Source organism: Dermacentor silvarum, chromosome 1, assembly GCF_013339745.2.
Source record: "Dermacentor silvarum isolate Dsil-2018 chromosome 1, BIME_Dsil_1.4, whole genome shotgun sequence".
NCBI lineage: Eukaryota > Metazoa > Arthropoda > Arachnida > Ixodida > Ixodidae > Dermacentor > Dermacentor silvarum.
In genome coordinates, this window is record NC_051154.1 from 6,809,561 (window position 1) to 6,825,733 (window position 16,173).

General features: G+C 44.4%; 2 protein-coding genes and 1 long non-coding RNA gene across 3 annotated transcripts in view; all 3 read left to right on the forward strand.

Annotated features, from left to right (window-relative positions):
* LOC119456331 (coiled-coil domain-containing protein 125-like) overlaps positions 1 to 16,173 on the forward strand; it is a 260,423-nt gene that overhangs the window by 151,139 nt on the left and 93,111 nt on the right. The gene's annotated exons all lie outside the window — the stretch shown is intronic.
* LOC125942654 (uncharacterized) lies at positions 771 to 3,269 on the forward strand. The gene is made up of 2 exons (XR_007465286.1): positions 771 to 2,226; positions 2,562 to 3,269. It is a non-coding gene; the product is annotated as an uncharacterized LOC125942654 (long non-coding RNA).
* On the forward strand, positions 9,296 to 12,365 carry LOC119456346 (G patch domain-containing protein 4-like). The gene is made up of 4 exons (XM_049660875.1): positions 9,296 to 9,463; positions 9,630 to 9,703; positions 11,213 to 11,299; positions 12,151 to 12,365. Exons 1-4 carry the CDS (start codon positions 9,409 to 9,411, stop codon positions 12,274 to 12,276), a joined length of 342 nt encoding a protein of 113 aa, XP_049516832.1. The 5' UTR covers positions 9,296 to 9,408; the 3' UTR covers positions 12,277 to 12,365.

Here is a 16,173-nt window from a genome sequence, read left to right on the forward strand (position 1 = left end):
CGAAATGTCGCAGAAAGTTTGCTAGTTTCAACCAATATTATTTCAAATAAACGTGTTTTTAATAAAAATGATGGTGCAAAACACAAATGCCAACACCATCCGAAAGCGATGCAAATGCTATGAGCACACGTTGTGAACAAAAGATTTTCATCGCCCCAAATGACAGGGAAAATGCGGCGATACGCATGCCTCTCCACTGTCATTGCATGTGGCCGCTCATTACCATAATTCGCGTGGCTCGTCGCACCACAAATTATGGCGGAAAATCTCTGCAATGGCGGCCGAGCGCAACGTCACGCAACGTGAAATTGACGTTTACGAAACAGCCCTTCCTGTGACGCTCTTCACAGGATATTCCTTCAGCCAATCAGCAAGCTGACATGCCGGCTATCTTGGGACGCCACCACATATTCGCGAAATTGCAGATGCATTGCACGAGCTTCTGCACGCTACCGTCCACTTTCTTTTTAAGCGCTAAAGTCGCAATAGAGGTGCCAAGGACCACAAAAAAGTATTAGTCGATAAAGTTTGCAGCTCGACGTCACGTTTCATCATTCTGATGAAAACGCAAAATTGCATTTAGCAAAACTTCCGTTTCCCGGCACAAATTTCAAAACACGTGACCTCCGGACAGCCAATGAGACAGCCAAGATGGCGGATAATGGCGGCCGTGCAGCCGCCATGCGTGTCCAGAATAGAGCCCCAGAGGCTCTATTCTGGGCGTGCGTCTAAATGTCGTACAAAAATCTCTCACGTGACTCAGATCCTAGGCACCTAGGGACACGATCATTTAGGGACTTTTGAGAAGGCGCGATGGTGGCGCCAAGTGACGACGGCATGGGATGGCGTGTTCGTTCTCGGCGTGATCGTTCTCTGGCCCGCGCCGACCGCGCGTTGTTCAACATTGCGTGTGTGATTGTGCTTGCGTTGCTTGTGTATTGGTTGTAGGTTCTGTGTTACTTGGCGGAAAGCCGTGAGTAGTGCTTGTGTGGCAGTGCGGCTTTGGCCTCGGTGAGCTCTGGCAATACAGAACCTGCGTTGTGTGATCCGTGTTCCTTGACAATGCGGAGGTGGTGACGATTGAAATGTCGAAGTGCCGTAGCCCCTCGGCAGAGCAGTTCAGCGAACCGCGTCCGCCTTTGCATAACGGACGTCGAGGGATGTGCTGCTCTCTACAAGTCACAAAAATGTGACTGCGTCGACCGCCCACGGTTCAGCGCTGAATGTGTGGTTCAAGTACTGTGCTTGAAACGAATGGCGCAGCTGTGGTGGCAGAACGCCATGAGGCCTCACTTTGTGCTCTGTGCTTGAAAAGAGTGGTGCAGCTGTGGTGGCAGACCGCCGTGAAATCCGTGCTGTGCAGACGCTCGAAATATCCAATTCACGTCGGCGTCTTGGCAACGGCCAGTTCGCGAACCGGCGCCCTGGAGCGGCGCCTCTGTGCCCGCCCTATTCGGTAGCGTCGACGCAATAATATTTACGTAACCAGTCCTTGCTTGACAGACGCCGATGGCGAAGGTGCTGCGATATGCTGCCGGCCAGCTTTGCAGTTTTTCTCACATTAAAAACATGTAGCATATATACATGCCTAGCATGTGTTATAAGACAATGTCTACCATGAGAAGATTGTCAGGAGTGCCCCAGTACTGCTCCCAATCTGGCATTCCACGCTTTGCATGCCCTCAGTAAGCATGATGACAATATGGGCCCATTTTCTTCAAAGTGAGCTGCTATTCTGTTTGCAAAATGGGGAGGCTAGCTAAGCTGGTTTGTTCTTTGTGTTTTGTCAATTTGATGAGAAATTCTTGGCAATGTTCTTTTAAGGTGCTTTTAAAAATAAGCCTACCAAAAAACTGCACCATTGGCAGTGTTCTTTGGTGGTGACAGAAAAGTGAAACTGCAGACGACTAAGTTGGTCATGCCCGCATTTTTGGAAAATTTAAGAGCAATATCGGCACCCACAACCATACAACTGTGATTGAGCCATGGATGGCCACATGCTTTCTGCACAAATTATAGGCCCTTACGCAACATCAGTGAAGAGCCAACAGGCCAACGTACTGTGTTCCCTTCGACCTAGGCAGTCTACAGTTCATTGTTGTTGCAACAGCTGATCGCCCCGCAAGTTCACAGCCTGTGCCTTCTGCTGCTACTACGGTCAACTCGTCACCCGTGCACAACACTTCTAGTTGCCCTAGTGGTAGTGCCGTTGCTTCTAAATATTGAGTAACCACACATTGTAGGCTACAAGGGCATTGTTGGACTGCATCTCATCTCCATGTGTGTTGTGTTGCTGTTTGCATACATGTCCTTGTTTGATAAGTGCTCTGAATTTTTTTCACTACTGCAATGTCTTGACTGCACTGTGGCAGTGTTGTATGTACTATCGATTAACCTCCATATACACAAGTGCTTTGATCATCAATCTTCAAAAATGCAACCTTCATGCTGCTCCTTCCTTCACAAGAAAGCTTGCATATCAAACATTATTCTTGCCCCAACTAGAATTGGCAGGTTCAATTTGGTCACCTCACCAGGCATATCTAATCCGCATTCTTGAGTATAGCCAAAACTGTGCTGCACGTTTAATCGCCAGGGATTGCAACCAATATTTGAGCGTATCTAACATTATGTTGTCATTGTCACTACCATCCTTGGAATCATGCCAGAATGTAGTGTCGCTTTGTCTGCTACATAAAATCATTCATAGTGAGCAGTCGTCCACCTTGCCTCTTGTTTGTCCATCCCACACATCTAGGTGCTTGCACAATCGCCTTAGCGTCCAGCACATTTTTGGTCGAACTAATGCCTTTGACTTGTCTGCTTTGCCACGTGCCATTAGGCATTGGAATGGTCTTCTCGATAACATTGCTGACATTAACAATACTGTAACCTTCAGACAAAAAATCAGTATGTTTGGGTAGTGTTCAAGTGTTTCTATTTCTGGTGTATGTAACTTTTTTATGTAATTATGCAATCGTACTATTCACTGTATAACCCAGCTTTCTAATGGTAGAATTTTACTTCACGATTTTATAATTTCTGTTCTTTTCAATTTATTGCGTTGATCTTGTGTCGCTGTTTATATTTCTAACGTTGTATAACTTTTTCGCTCCTTTGTTATGCGATGCCCTCCCCCCTCCACGCAATACTCCTTCTGGAGCCTGTGACGTAGATGAATACATAAACCAGATGGCACTACTGTTTCTTGTGAAATCAAAATTGTGTATATTGTTGTGGTTTTACTAATAGAAGCTCTAAATTGTAAATGGTTCTCCTGCAATGCCGGCAACATATCCATAACAGGCCAGTTGTGTATATTGCCTAGAATTATCGTTCTTAGACCCTGAAAAGTGTGGAATATCCTATCTTCCTGTCTGTCCGGGTCTTTATCCATTTTTCCGTAAACTTGGGTCACTGGGTAATCCATGGTATAAGGGGTAGAGCACTGGGGCTGTTGTGCTGAGGACACCCAGTTTGAAACAAAAATAGGTCACGAGGTATGGGCCGGGCCGCTCATCAATGACAAAAAAAATTTCTTAGGTGCTGGGCAGATTCGAATCGAATGTCAAGCACCGACTTAGAGGCAACCCTGCTAACAGGCGTAGCATGTCCAGAGGGACTCGTGAGAGAGGAGCCCGGCTCATACATGACTGATCTCTGTGGTGGCAATACAATGTCTCTACATTGTTTCAATGCTATCGTATTAGCATCGGCATCATCGTGAAATGGGTTGTGCCAGAATTTTTCTTTCTAAATTTATTCGCCTGTACCTATGTGCCACAGCTGAGCTTCTATCTCAACATTAGTCGATCTCAACTGAAGTAATGTATATATAGCCTTAGCTATAATTTCTAATGAGCATGACTGATTCTCACCAAGAGTAACAGCCGCTTCAATTCCTTCACAATCTGCACCTGCATTATCAAATATGTTATAGTGAAGTGAGTCTGCCACAACTGAGGATCGAACATGTTTTCAGTTTCAAGCAAACCATGCCAGTCAATTTCATGAAAGTGGCATTACAGAATTCACAGGCATTCAATTGCACAATGCATGCTTATAGGCAATTTTATATTCAGTTCATGGCAGTTGCCATCTTGGGCTGTCGTAATCTAAATTTTGTGCATAGTGACGTCAAGTTTACTTAATCCTGGAACGTTAAAAACACCTGTGCACTGACTCTAGGTTGTTACAGCCAGAAAAATGGGTATGTGAGCAGCCATGGTGAGGGCGCCCCAAAGCTCCAGTAAATAGGGTGCCTGCATGCGCTCACCCCCCCTTCACCATTCAGTGCAGAGTAGGGACAACTGCGTCATTTGCAACAGAACAGAAGTTACAAAAAAGAGTTTCATAGAAAAATTTACTTTATTTTCCATTAATTGTACATAATGACGGGAGTATGCAGTCAGGCATTCCACTCACTAAGGCACATGGAAACAAAACAGGAAAACAAAAATGAGTAGCTCATGAAAAATTAAGCCCTCGAACATGCAATATACATCCATCACCTGTGCACCATCAGCCCGATTACAACTTTTCTATTACTGTGCAAATATAGCTGTAGCCATTTGCCTTTGCACACTCAACTTCTTTCAGTGGTTTATGTGTTCAATTCATTAGATATCTTTAGTGGCACACCTAATTTTTTTTTGAGAAGCTCAATCACCACATACCTGTGATGCTTTGTTTCCCAAGCACCAAATAATGCCAGCAACCTCATCACGTTATCATGGCAATCTCTTAAAAGTCACAATTTTATTTGGTCGTTTTGACAAGATTGCCAAGCTGATTAAACATGAATTGCACTGAATCCTTCTATATAATCTCAACTCTTTCCTTGATCGGCACCAGTATATCAAGCTTTAAGTTGACAACTTGAAGCATCACTTTCATATTCTTCAGGATAGGTAGGTTATCTTTGTTTGCTTGGATTGTTACACATTTTTGATGGCAAGCGCCATGAACACTTCCAGATTTTGCGAGAACTTTCATTTTTCAACTTCTATTTCATCAGTGACTCCACCACACCTACCGGTGTGAAAGTTTTCTTTACATACAAGGAGTATGTTATACTTTTACAAGCATCATCCAAATGTGGTTCACGTTCAAGGCATTCACCAGACATGGTAAAGCAACATTTGGCGGCAGTTGCAGCAAATAGAGCAATGTAACAGTCAGAAAAGCAACCAACCTGCGATTGTACAGCAAAATCCCATTTTTGCAGCTACTCTGACGCCATTGCTGTAATATATATGTAGAAAACAGACAGCCTAAGCTAATGATCAAAGAACTGCTCAGTGACAACAGAAATTCAGACATGTGATCAAACAACCGCTCAGTGATCCACAGATCCAGACGTGATGCTGCAGCAACTGTGGAATTCCTTTAACGTGTTTTCACAGTACACCCATGTGCACAAGAAATCTAACACTATAGGGTATACCATTTGGGCAGCTGCTTTGGTGCTGCTACCACTGCCAAAGTCCTGCACCCCTCAGTCAGTCAATGGGCACTGAAAGTACTGGATTTGCATGTAAGTAACACGACCACAAATATGATGCAACGAGCGGCTTTTGGTCTCTCCTAAAGAAAAATTTATTGTGATTATATGTGTCACGAACCCGAATATAATGCGAGGCGCGTCCTGAGGCTGGAAATTTCAAGGAAAAAAAGGCAATATCCGTGAAAGTGAGCCATCAGGTATAGGGTGTGTCCTTCTACATTGAGCTTATTCCAATGACAAAATTCAGTGAGGCACCTGACACAGCCACCAACTCCACACCCCCTCACCACACATTCGTGCTGAGCCCCAACCCACACGATGGACTCCCATGTCTCATGTGAGCAGTGAGTGATAATCCTAACAACATACAGCTTGTTTGAAATCCGAAACAAACATAAGGGTTCTGCAAACGCCACATTCGAGTTGAGGCTATATTCACAGCATAGCTGCAGTGCACGCTTGCTTGCTGTAGAGACTACCATCATAATAAACATGCACGGCATTGTTGACATTGTAGCATCGCCTCAGCGGGTTAAGATACGATTTGTTGCCCTTTTTGCACAAAAGCACGCGTCTCAATTGTGCGAAATTAGGGCACCACAGCTGCACCGCTCGTTTCAAGCACATTACTCAAACCACACATTCAGCGCTGAACCGTGGGCGGTCGACGCAGTCACATTTTTGTGACTTGTAGAGAGCAGCACATCCCTCGACGTCCGTTATGCAAAGGCGGACACGGCGACGCCACATCGCGGTTCGCTGAACTGCGCTGCCGAGGCGCTACGCCACTTCGACATTTCAATCGTCACCACCTCCGCATTGTCAAGGAACACGGATCACACAACGCAGGTTCTGTATTGCCAGAGCTCACCGAGGCCAAAGCCGCACTGCCACACAAGCACTACTCACGGCTTTCCGCCAAGTAACACAGAACCTACAACCAATACACAAGCAACGCAAGCACAATCACACACGCAATGTTGAACAACGCGCGGTCGGCGCGGGCCAGAGAACGATCATGCCGAGAACGAACACGCCATCCCATGCCGTCGTCACTTGGCGCCACCATCGCGCCTTCTCAAAAGTCCCTAAATGATCGTGTCCCTAGGTGCCTAGGATCTGGTCACGTGAGGGATTTTTGTGCGACATTTAGACGCACGCACACGCATGGCGGCTGCACGGCCGCCATTATCCGCCATCTTGGCTGTCTCATTGGCTGTTCAGAGGTCACGTGTTTCGAAATTTGTGCCGGGAAACGGAAGTTTTGCAAAATGCAATTTTGCGTTTTCGTCAGAATGACGAAACGTGACGTGGAGCTGCAAATTTTATCGACTAATACTTTTGTGTGGTCCTTGGCACCTATATTGCGACTTTAGCGCTTTAAAAAGAAAGTGTACGGTAGCGTGCAGAAGCCCGTGGAATGCATCTGCAATTTCGCGAATATGTGGTGGCATTCCAAGATAGCCGGCATGTCAGTTGTTGATTGGCTGAAAGAATATCCCGTGAAGAGCGTCACAGGAAGGGCCGTTTCGTAAACGTCAATTTGACGTTGCGTGACGTTGCGCTGGGCCGCCATTGCACAGATTTTCCGCCATAATTTGTGGTGCGACGAGCCGCGCGAATTATGGTAATGAGCGGCATATGCAGTGTCAGTCGAGAGGCATTGCGTATCGCCGCATTTTCTCTGTCATTTGGAGCCATGAAAATATTTTGTTCACAACGCGTGCTCATAGCATTTGCATCGCTCTCGGGTGGTGTTGGCATTTGTGTTTTGAACCATCATTTCTATTAAAAACACGTTTATTTGAAATAATATTGGTGGAAACTAGCAAACTTTCTGCGACGTTTCGCACTTTTCACTATTGTGTTTGTATTGTAATCAATATTAATGACTTTTCGCGTCATCAAAGGCTATGACAACGGTGACTTTTTAATTTACAAAAAGAAATGTACGCAAGACGGCGCCTTGAAGTTTCCTCTCGCGGTGCGAGTAAGCAGCGAAGTGCACAAGAGATGGCAGTGCCAGCGTTTGCGTCACTCAAGCGGATACCTGTGGCGCGCGCAACGCTATCGATGATATTCCGTCGCTTCTCAGCCAGACGAGTCGGGCTGAGTCACTTGCGGATCACGAGATAGCGATAACGCGGCCTAGAGCGTGCGCTGATCATCACTGGCAGGTCGCGTATATTGTCTCAAGGTAGGAAGCAAGCGCGTGGGCGCCAATATACGATGACTCATTCCGTTTCCCGAGGACACGCATCCTAGCTAATGAAGCAGACGATGCTTGTGCGCATGCAGACGACGGAAGCGAGAAACGATTTGGATGGGATAATCGTACGCTTTGAGCTAGCTGCTTTATTTTTACTGGGGAGGAAAACTATTTTGCTTTATCAAGAACGCTAGGTTTAATGCGTACATTACAGTTTCTTAGGCAAAACGTCAAATTTGCGTCACGTTACGAAAGCAAAACGGGGCCATCAGCGCCATTTTGTAAGCGTCGCGCCTACGTCACGCCTCGAAGAAAATGGCGGAATGTCCAGAATAGCGGCTCAGAATAGAGCCCCGGGAGTCATCAGAAAGAAAGTGAGAGAAATAGAGACCGTGAATTGGATGCAAAGAATGGAAACAAAAAGTACAATGGAGATTTACAAGAATGAGAAGAAAGAAATTAGACGGGAAAAACTGTACGATAACACAAAGGGCAGTGCCTTGCTATTTGAGGCTCGAGCCGGTTGTCTAAGGACGAAAACATATCGGAACAAACATTCGGAACTAGATGAGACATGTGTATGTTGCAGTAAAGATCCAGAAACCACTTAGCACATCCTGATGAAATGCGACGGGATCCACCCAGCGAGAACCGTAGGTAACGGTGCAACTCCCAGAAGCGCTTGGGTTTAAAGTGGAAGGAAATATAAACAGATCAGCCGTAGAGATAAGCAAGAGACGATTGGAGTACTGGTGGAAAAAAAGTAGGGAAAAGATGGATACGACCTGATCTCTTAAAATCATAGGCAGCGGCACAAGGTAAACTTTTGAAAAAGAAAAATAATAATGAGAGGTATACAAAAATGCTAGATAAAGAACATGTATTGTATACCTGATTAAATGAAGCAGGCTAGGTGACTATTTGTCGCCGCCCCGTTTCAAAGGGGATGCCAATAGATCATCATCATCATCTTCACTGCAAAACATTGTTATTTTGTTATTATTATTTCAGCTTCTGCTTGACTTTTTGTTGCATTGCATAGCAACGGAAGCAAGTGTTAAGCAGCAGTATAAAGAATTAAAAAATCAACGCATGAAGTAGTAAAAAGAACGGAAAAACATTGTCTCCTGCCGAGATTCAAACCCCGGTTTTTTGCGTGGGAAGCAGACCTCTGAGCCACGGTCTCTGAGCCACGGCGGGCTGTGTGCTACCGATCGCAGCGCCCCATGTTTGGAAGCTCGCTGCGGGCACTCTCCGATTCAAGGTCACTCTAGCCAGTAGTGTAGAAAAAAAAAAAAAAAAAAAAAAAAAAAAAAACTTTACTACACTCTAGCGCTACTAGCTTCAGTAGGCGATGTTGCAGTATCACGCTTGGTGACATGCTTCAAAGAGGATGATCATTATGTTGCATAGAGTTAGTATAACTAGACTTAATATAGTCACTTATATGAACTCTATGTTATATCAGGCATTCATTAATCCACCATTCATTCACGAAATCCCGAAATCCACTCATCCATGCACTCAGCTATCATTCTATTATTTCATTCATTATTCTATTCATTACCTCATTCATTTATTCATTCATTAATCTAATAATTTATGCACCTGTTTGGGTTTGAGGCGCTATTTTTGACATACGTTTTGCAAACGAGTTGGCAACAGCGCTTTGTTTTGATTTGACGTCATTTAAATGGCTGGTACTAGTTTCGCACGTGGACTCTTGGAGAAGTATGGATGGGCTGAAGGTTCGCAAAGAATTACGTTTGGTTGCAATCCGTTATTACAAAGAGCAGAAACCGTGTTTCATTCTATAGATACGTCGTGCGAGGAATTTCATGCGGATGTGATGGTTTCGATATTGTTCTCGCTTGCATGTGCATCAGAATTCACCACTTCTTTTTCTCTCCCCAGGCAAGGGACTCGGAAAAAATGAATCCGGCATTGCAAAGGCATTGAAACCGAGGCTTAAATTTGATACCGCTGGGGTATGTTTGTCTTTTTTGCTTTATACCAAAAACTTGTGTGCGCTTTCGTGTTGTATTAAGCTGTAAGCACTGCTACCATTTAGAATTCGATAAGATGCGTACATACGTATTCCGTCGAAATTTTGGAAGTACGACTATAATCGTTTTCTGTTTGTTTTTCGAATTTCGGCATGCTATGGTACAATGTAGCGCCTAGTTTAACAGAAAATAAAATTATGTAGCCATTTGCGCTTTTCTATTTATAAATTCGGTACATTGATAGCTAACGCAGATGAAGTTTGCCCTTAGTAACCATAATATTTATGCTGTTTCCTATTTACAGAGGCGCATAGTTACTGCAATTTCTTAGCATTCAGCCGTGTAGGTTTACACTCATGGATGTCTACTCTGAGCTGTTTTTCAAGGAATTCCTTCTTTACCCACACAAGTGTACACGTTCATGTATTATTTTTTTACTGCCAGCATAATTCTGAAAGCCCTTAGGCAGTGGTGGACAGTGTAAAAATAACATTTTCTTTCCACAGAAACATGTAGCACAAAAGAAACATGTAAGAGCCAACAGTGAAGAGTACAGTAAAAAAAAAAAAAAAAGAAAAAAAGAAGTGTAAATTGCAAGAGTGATCAGGTAACAAGAAAAATGAGATTGTTGCTGAAACAAACAGTGCATATGCAGGTCACATTGCTATACCTCACAGAAGAGCAGTGGCAGTGCACACTGTACCAGAGAAAAAAAAACTAAATATATATTTTTACAAGGTCGATTCCTTTAAAACCCTCTGTCACTGCCAAGATTAACACTATGCTTCTGCTCTCACCTAGAACTAACCCTGGGAGTGTTAGCCAGCGCCACCACTCACAAACCCAGAAACTTCTAGTTCCCCAGAAACCCAGAGAGTTCTAGTTCTTGTAAAACATAAATACCCCAGAAAGTGGATGGGAAAACGGCTCCACGGTAGCTCAATGGTAAGAGCATCGCACACGTAATGCGAAGACATGAGATCGTTCCCCACCTGCAGACAGTTGTTTTTTCATCCATTTTCATTTACGTTAATTTATCATTTCTTTAATTCAATTAGTAAGTACAAGTAATTTTCCCTATGTTGTCCTTGGTGTCATTGTTTGTTGGCTTCTTATGATTTGATTAATAATAATCAGGCCCCTCGGTTCCCTTTCTTGTTCGTTACATAACGAGGGCTCGAATCTGGCAACATTGATGCCTTCAGGTAGCATATGTGGGTTTATTGACCAGTTGCCATAAGCCAAAAAGATAACGTGCTCGTGACGCCTGTGGCATAAAGGATGTTCCACATCCGCCGCCATGGTTTGTGAGTAGTGGTGCTGGCTAACACTAGGCTGTCATTAGGACAGCAGTGCCTTCTAACAGTGTAGCTACACCAACAGCTCAAATTTATGCGCGGCAAAATTTGAGTTGATGGCTTGGTACTCGCCTGCACATATACGAGCTCTCACTATAACATAGTATGGTTCTTTACCATTTCGTGCTTCCAGGTTGGGCACAAGATCGATCTCACATCCCAGTGGTGGAGCAAGGCATTCAATGATGCAGCTAGGAGTATCAATGTTGATGTCTCTGATGTAAGTCCTGGAGGAGCTTTCTCTCTTTTGTTTGTTTCACTGTTGCAGGAAATGGTAATTAGGATGACGGAGGTGAAAATGATGGTCCTAGCTAACTTGAAACTAAGACACTTGTTGCGTGCTTCGCGTCCACGTTTGCTCATCCATACTTACAGTTGCAGAGATGTCGCTGTGACTCTAAGATTGTGTTACAGTAACTGTGATGCATATGATGTCATGCTAATAATTTGATCAAAGAAATGCAGACATGATAACCCTGAAGACTACAGAAGTTTTTTTGTACACATTGTCTATTTGAAAAGGTGAAAACTTCAAATTCTAGATTTTGATTGGCTAAAGGGAGTTAAATCACTCTGAAAATACATAAGAACTGACGCTTGAATTAATGATGTCTTGATGTGGCATTGTGATAGCAAACATAGTGTTGCACATGTTGCATCTCGTTATCTGGTCAACTGAGGCTTTGTGTGGCACTCACTGTAGTCGTCACATATTAGATAGGGATGGCAGTCTTGTACACTTGGTTACTACACCTAGCAATAACTTTCTATGGCACTACAGCCAGAGCTCTGGAGCCAGAGTACTTGCGTAAAAGTGCTTCTGGTTATAGTTCCAAACTCGGTATAGTCCTTTTAATGGGAAAGTATTATATGCTCCATTACGTGAAAACCCGTCGGCGTTGCCACCGAGCGATCGTACCAAAAATGGCTGCCGCAATGAGTAAAAACACATAAAAAAAATGCTCAGGTTGATGTCAAATTTCACAGGGAGGTTCCTGTAAACAAAGTAAATCAATGGCTTTGAAAACAAACTTTGGTGAATTTCAGTCTGGGTGGGAATTTTGAACCCAGGTCTCCGGGGCGCGAGGTGAGCACGCTTCCCCGACGTCACTGCTGCTCCATGGTTCTGGCTTACTAAAGGTGTGCCTAGGGCGTGTGTCATTGCACACGTCACATCTCTCTAAAGGTGTGGCCTAGTGCGTGCTTCATTGGGCACGTGACGGCGCAGCCAATGGGGAGGAGGTGGCATCACGTCACGAGTGTATAAAATGGGTGTATAAAAAAAGCATTAATGAACACCGCTGAGTGGTCGTTTGAGTTGTGAACTCCTCGCAGGCAAGTGAGCGCGTTGAGGCGCTTGGCACGTTTTCATGCGAAAGCATTATATGCCCATGAAGTGGAAAATCCAGCATCCAGCGTTAACATCTGATGGTACCAAAACCCACATGACCAAGGGATGATGTCACATTTCAAAGTCAGTAAAAACCGACCTGGCCCATACCCAAAAAATTGACTTTGTCCAATTCAAAAATTCAGTTGACCCATGTTCAAAACCGACCTGGCCCACTCCCAAAATTGACTTTGCACACTTCGAAAATTGAATTGACCCACGTTCAAAACCGACCTGGCCCACTCCCACAATTGACTTGGCCCACCCTCAAAATTGACTTTGCCCAATTCGAGCACATGACCAAGTAAGTGATCATGTCACGTGACAAGAACCTTAAGTTGCAAGGTCACATGACCAAGTGACGACGTGATGTGACAGTGTCACGTGACGTGGACATTGATATACTCGACACGCCCAGAATCTATTCACATTCAATACATATAAGGAGACTCAAATGCCTCTAACTTTTTTAAAGTATTACTTATATTTAAAATTTTGTGCTAGCTTCTTATGTCAAGGATTTCTAGAACATATGTATGCTAGCATGCTAAATTCATGAAGAAAAACATTTGTACATTCAAAACTGATTGTGCACTAAACATGGCGGCATGCATTCCTCTTGCCTCATCATGAATTTGCTGTAATTTGCACACTGTCAATTGCACTCTGCACAGATTATAGTGTAGAAGACCTTTAGTTTATCTAATCTTGCTGCAACCACGAAGCTTGTGGAATAAAATAGGCAAAAAGAATATAAAAAAATAAAAATAAGAATAGGAAGTTCTTCAAACATGTTCACTGCCGCAACACTTTCTGAATGAATGAATGAAAAACTTTATTTCATTAGCTTTTCAGCGCATGCGCCGGATGGAAGTGGTTCCCACTTCACGGGAATCCATATGCTGCTCTCGCCGCCTGGCCCCTGGTTACGAGCCAAAGCTGGTCTTCCAGGGCGGGGCTGGACAGCAAGATCTTCCATCGCTCTCTAAGGGGTTGGATGGGTAGGGGGATCATGTTGGGGTTAGGATTGGTGAGGAGTGGTGGGTGTTGTTGGCTAAATTTACATTCTGCAATCATGTGTTGGAGTGTACCTGGCTCGTGACACACGGGGCATTCTTGCCCGTACTGGCTCGGGTACATGCGGTTTAGTAATCGGGGGTAGGGAAACGACTCTGTCTGGATCTGCCTATATGTTGTCTGCTGCTCCCTCGTTAACATGAGGTGTGGCTCGGGGAAGCTCTGTCTCCCGTTTCTGTAATATTCCACTATGTCTTTGTATGCGACCAATAGTTGGCTCTTTGCGTCCTCCTCTTCCCTCTCCGCGGCTGCGGCTCGGTGTGATAGCGCTCGGGCCTGCTGGTGGGCAAACTCATTGCCCTCCACTGTGGAGTGGGCCGGAACCCAGATTAATTCTATCTCCTCCCCTTTCGGGGCTTCCTTGCCTTTGAGTGCCCGAAGCACCAACCAGGACACCCAGCCCGACTGGAAGCTCCTATACGCTTGTTGCGAGTCTGTGACCACTCTGGTCCTGCCTTGTGTAGTGAGGGCCAGTGCAATTGCCAGCTCTCCTGCTTCGTCGACATCATTTGTTTTTACCGTCGCGCACGTTAGCAGCTTTTCTGTGGTTGTCACCATTACGGTCGCCCAGCTTTTTCCTCTGTCTTGGGAGGCTCTGTGAAGATTACCCCCTTCTGAAGTCACCGTTACGGTCGCCCAGCTTTTCCTCTGTCTTGGGAGGCGTCTGTGAAAATTACGCACTTTCTGAAGTCTCGATTTATGTGCGTGATGACTCACCGGTAGGTCACTTGTCATATTCTTCAGGTGTGTCGTGACCCACCAGTAAATCACCAGGATGTTGTGCTCCTTTGAAACTTCCTCAAGGTGAAGCGAGATGGTGCCACGATCTGTCAGATCAGAAGCAACAAGAATTTTTACTCTCGATTGATTTCCAGGAAAGATGTCGCTTGTGCACTACATGAAAGTCCTGCACAGCCACACACAGAGAATAAACTGCCGTGACCAACGTAGCAGTGAACACGTTACTTGAAATGTAGAAATAATGGGGAAAGGGGAAATGAAAGCGTACAAAAAGGAACTTGGCGCAGGTGGGAGCTGGACCCACAGCTTCCGCATTGTGTGTGCAATGCTCTATCAATTGACCTATGGCAACGACTGTCTTCCCATTCACTTTCTTGTGCATTTGTTTATGTGTATGTACATGTGTCTGGTTAACCTCCCTGCCTATTCTTGCTTCTCCCTTTCTCTCTCGGTGTGTGTGTGTGTACTAGATCTAGGCCTGGGAATGTTACCCATTGCCACTGACAGCTATGGCAGTGGACCAGGTACGTCCTTTCAGCCACAGGTGTTGCATAGACTGAACTTAGGAGCAGGCAACTGGCCAATAAACCATCGTATGCTACCTCATGACATCAAGGCTGCCATATTCAAGGCCCTCGCTGTGAATGAGCATAATAAGGGGAACGAGAAGAAAATCAACTGTTCTTTACATAACGATAATTCTTCTAATCTGCGATTAATAGTGCAACTCACAGCCGAGGTGACGGCACCATGGTCATGAGTGGCGCTTGCTAGCACTCCCAGACTAGCAATGATAGTGGCCTGTGCAAAATTATGCAGTCTGATGAGAATTAAGTCTGTCAGAGAAAAACGAGAACCAACAGCCTATCATTGCGTATCTTTCTTTCTTTTTTGAATGGAACTCTGTTCCATGTGATGGGACACAGATGATGTCACAAGAATCCTTTTTATTGTCAATGTCTGGTCTTCTGTAGCACATTTACTTTCGTCACTTGTAAGAATCTTTAAGTCATCTTTCTTGTTCTCTCTTCTTTTGCTAGTTTGGTGAAATGCCTTATGTGCCTGCGATCTTTCTTCATATTGTTGCAAAGTCTGCTTGTTACTTTGTTCTTGTGTTCTTTGATGTAATTCTCACATTTAACTAACAACTTGTGTGTAACCTTGTGCATACTTGTTAATATAACTGTACCACTCCTGCGTTGGCTGCCAAAAGCTGCATGCAGTATTGATAAATAAAATCATAAATAAACTGATGGTGGAACCAATCCTATCATTAAACAACATCGGGTTTTTGCTGCCAGAACGGCAATGACCATGAGCACATTGATCAGCACTAGCTGCACCTAGTCAGGGGAATGCATTTCAGTAAATATTGTTGCTTATTGTCCTTACCTAAATAATTATGGCCTATGTACAATTAACACCAATGAGACACACAGATATAATGAGTTATTGGATGTAACAGAGTAAATGTCAAATTTTTCTTGCTGACATTAGCATGCAACAAATATGTGCTTGTAACAAATATTGGATATAAGAAAGGTATTTTTTACCTGCCATGGTTGCTTAGTGGTTATGGTGTTAGGCTGCTAAGCACGAGAGGTCGCGAGATCAAATCCCGGCCGCAGCGGCCACATCTCAATGGGGGCGAAATGTAAAAACACCCGTGTGCTTAGGCGCACTTAAAGAACCCCAGGTTGTCCAAATTATTCCGGAGTCCCCCACTACAGCGTGCCTCGTAATCAGATTGTGGTTTTGGCGTGTAAAACCCCATAATTAAACTTTTAAGAAAGGTATTTCATGCGGATGGATCATGTTATAAACAATGTACAACTTTACTCTTTTGTCCACTTTTATTGCTGAACCATGCATTAACAAGAAAATTA

Coding starts and splice junctions, on each gene's coding strand:
- LOC119456346 (XM_049660875.1), top strand. CDS start 9,409: ATGGCTGGTACTAGTTTCGCACGTGGACTCTTGGAGAAGTATGGATGG. Junction 9,464..9,629: donor GAAGTATGGATGGGCTGAAG/GTTCGCAAAGAA, acceptor TTCTCTCCCCAG/GCAAGGGACTCGGAAAAAAT. Junction 9,704..11,212: donor TTAAATTTGATACCGCTGGG/GTATGTTTGTCT, acceptor TCGTGCTTCCAG/GTTGGGCACAAGATCGATCT.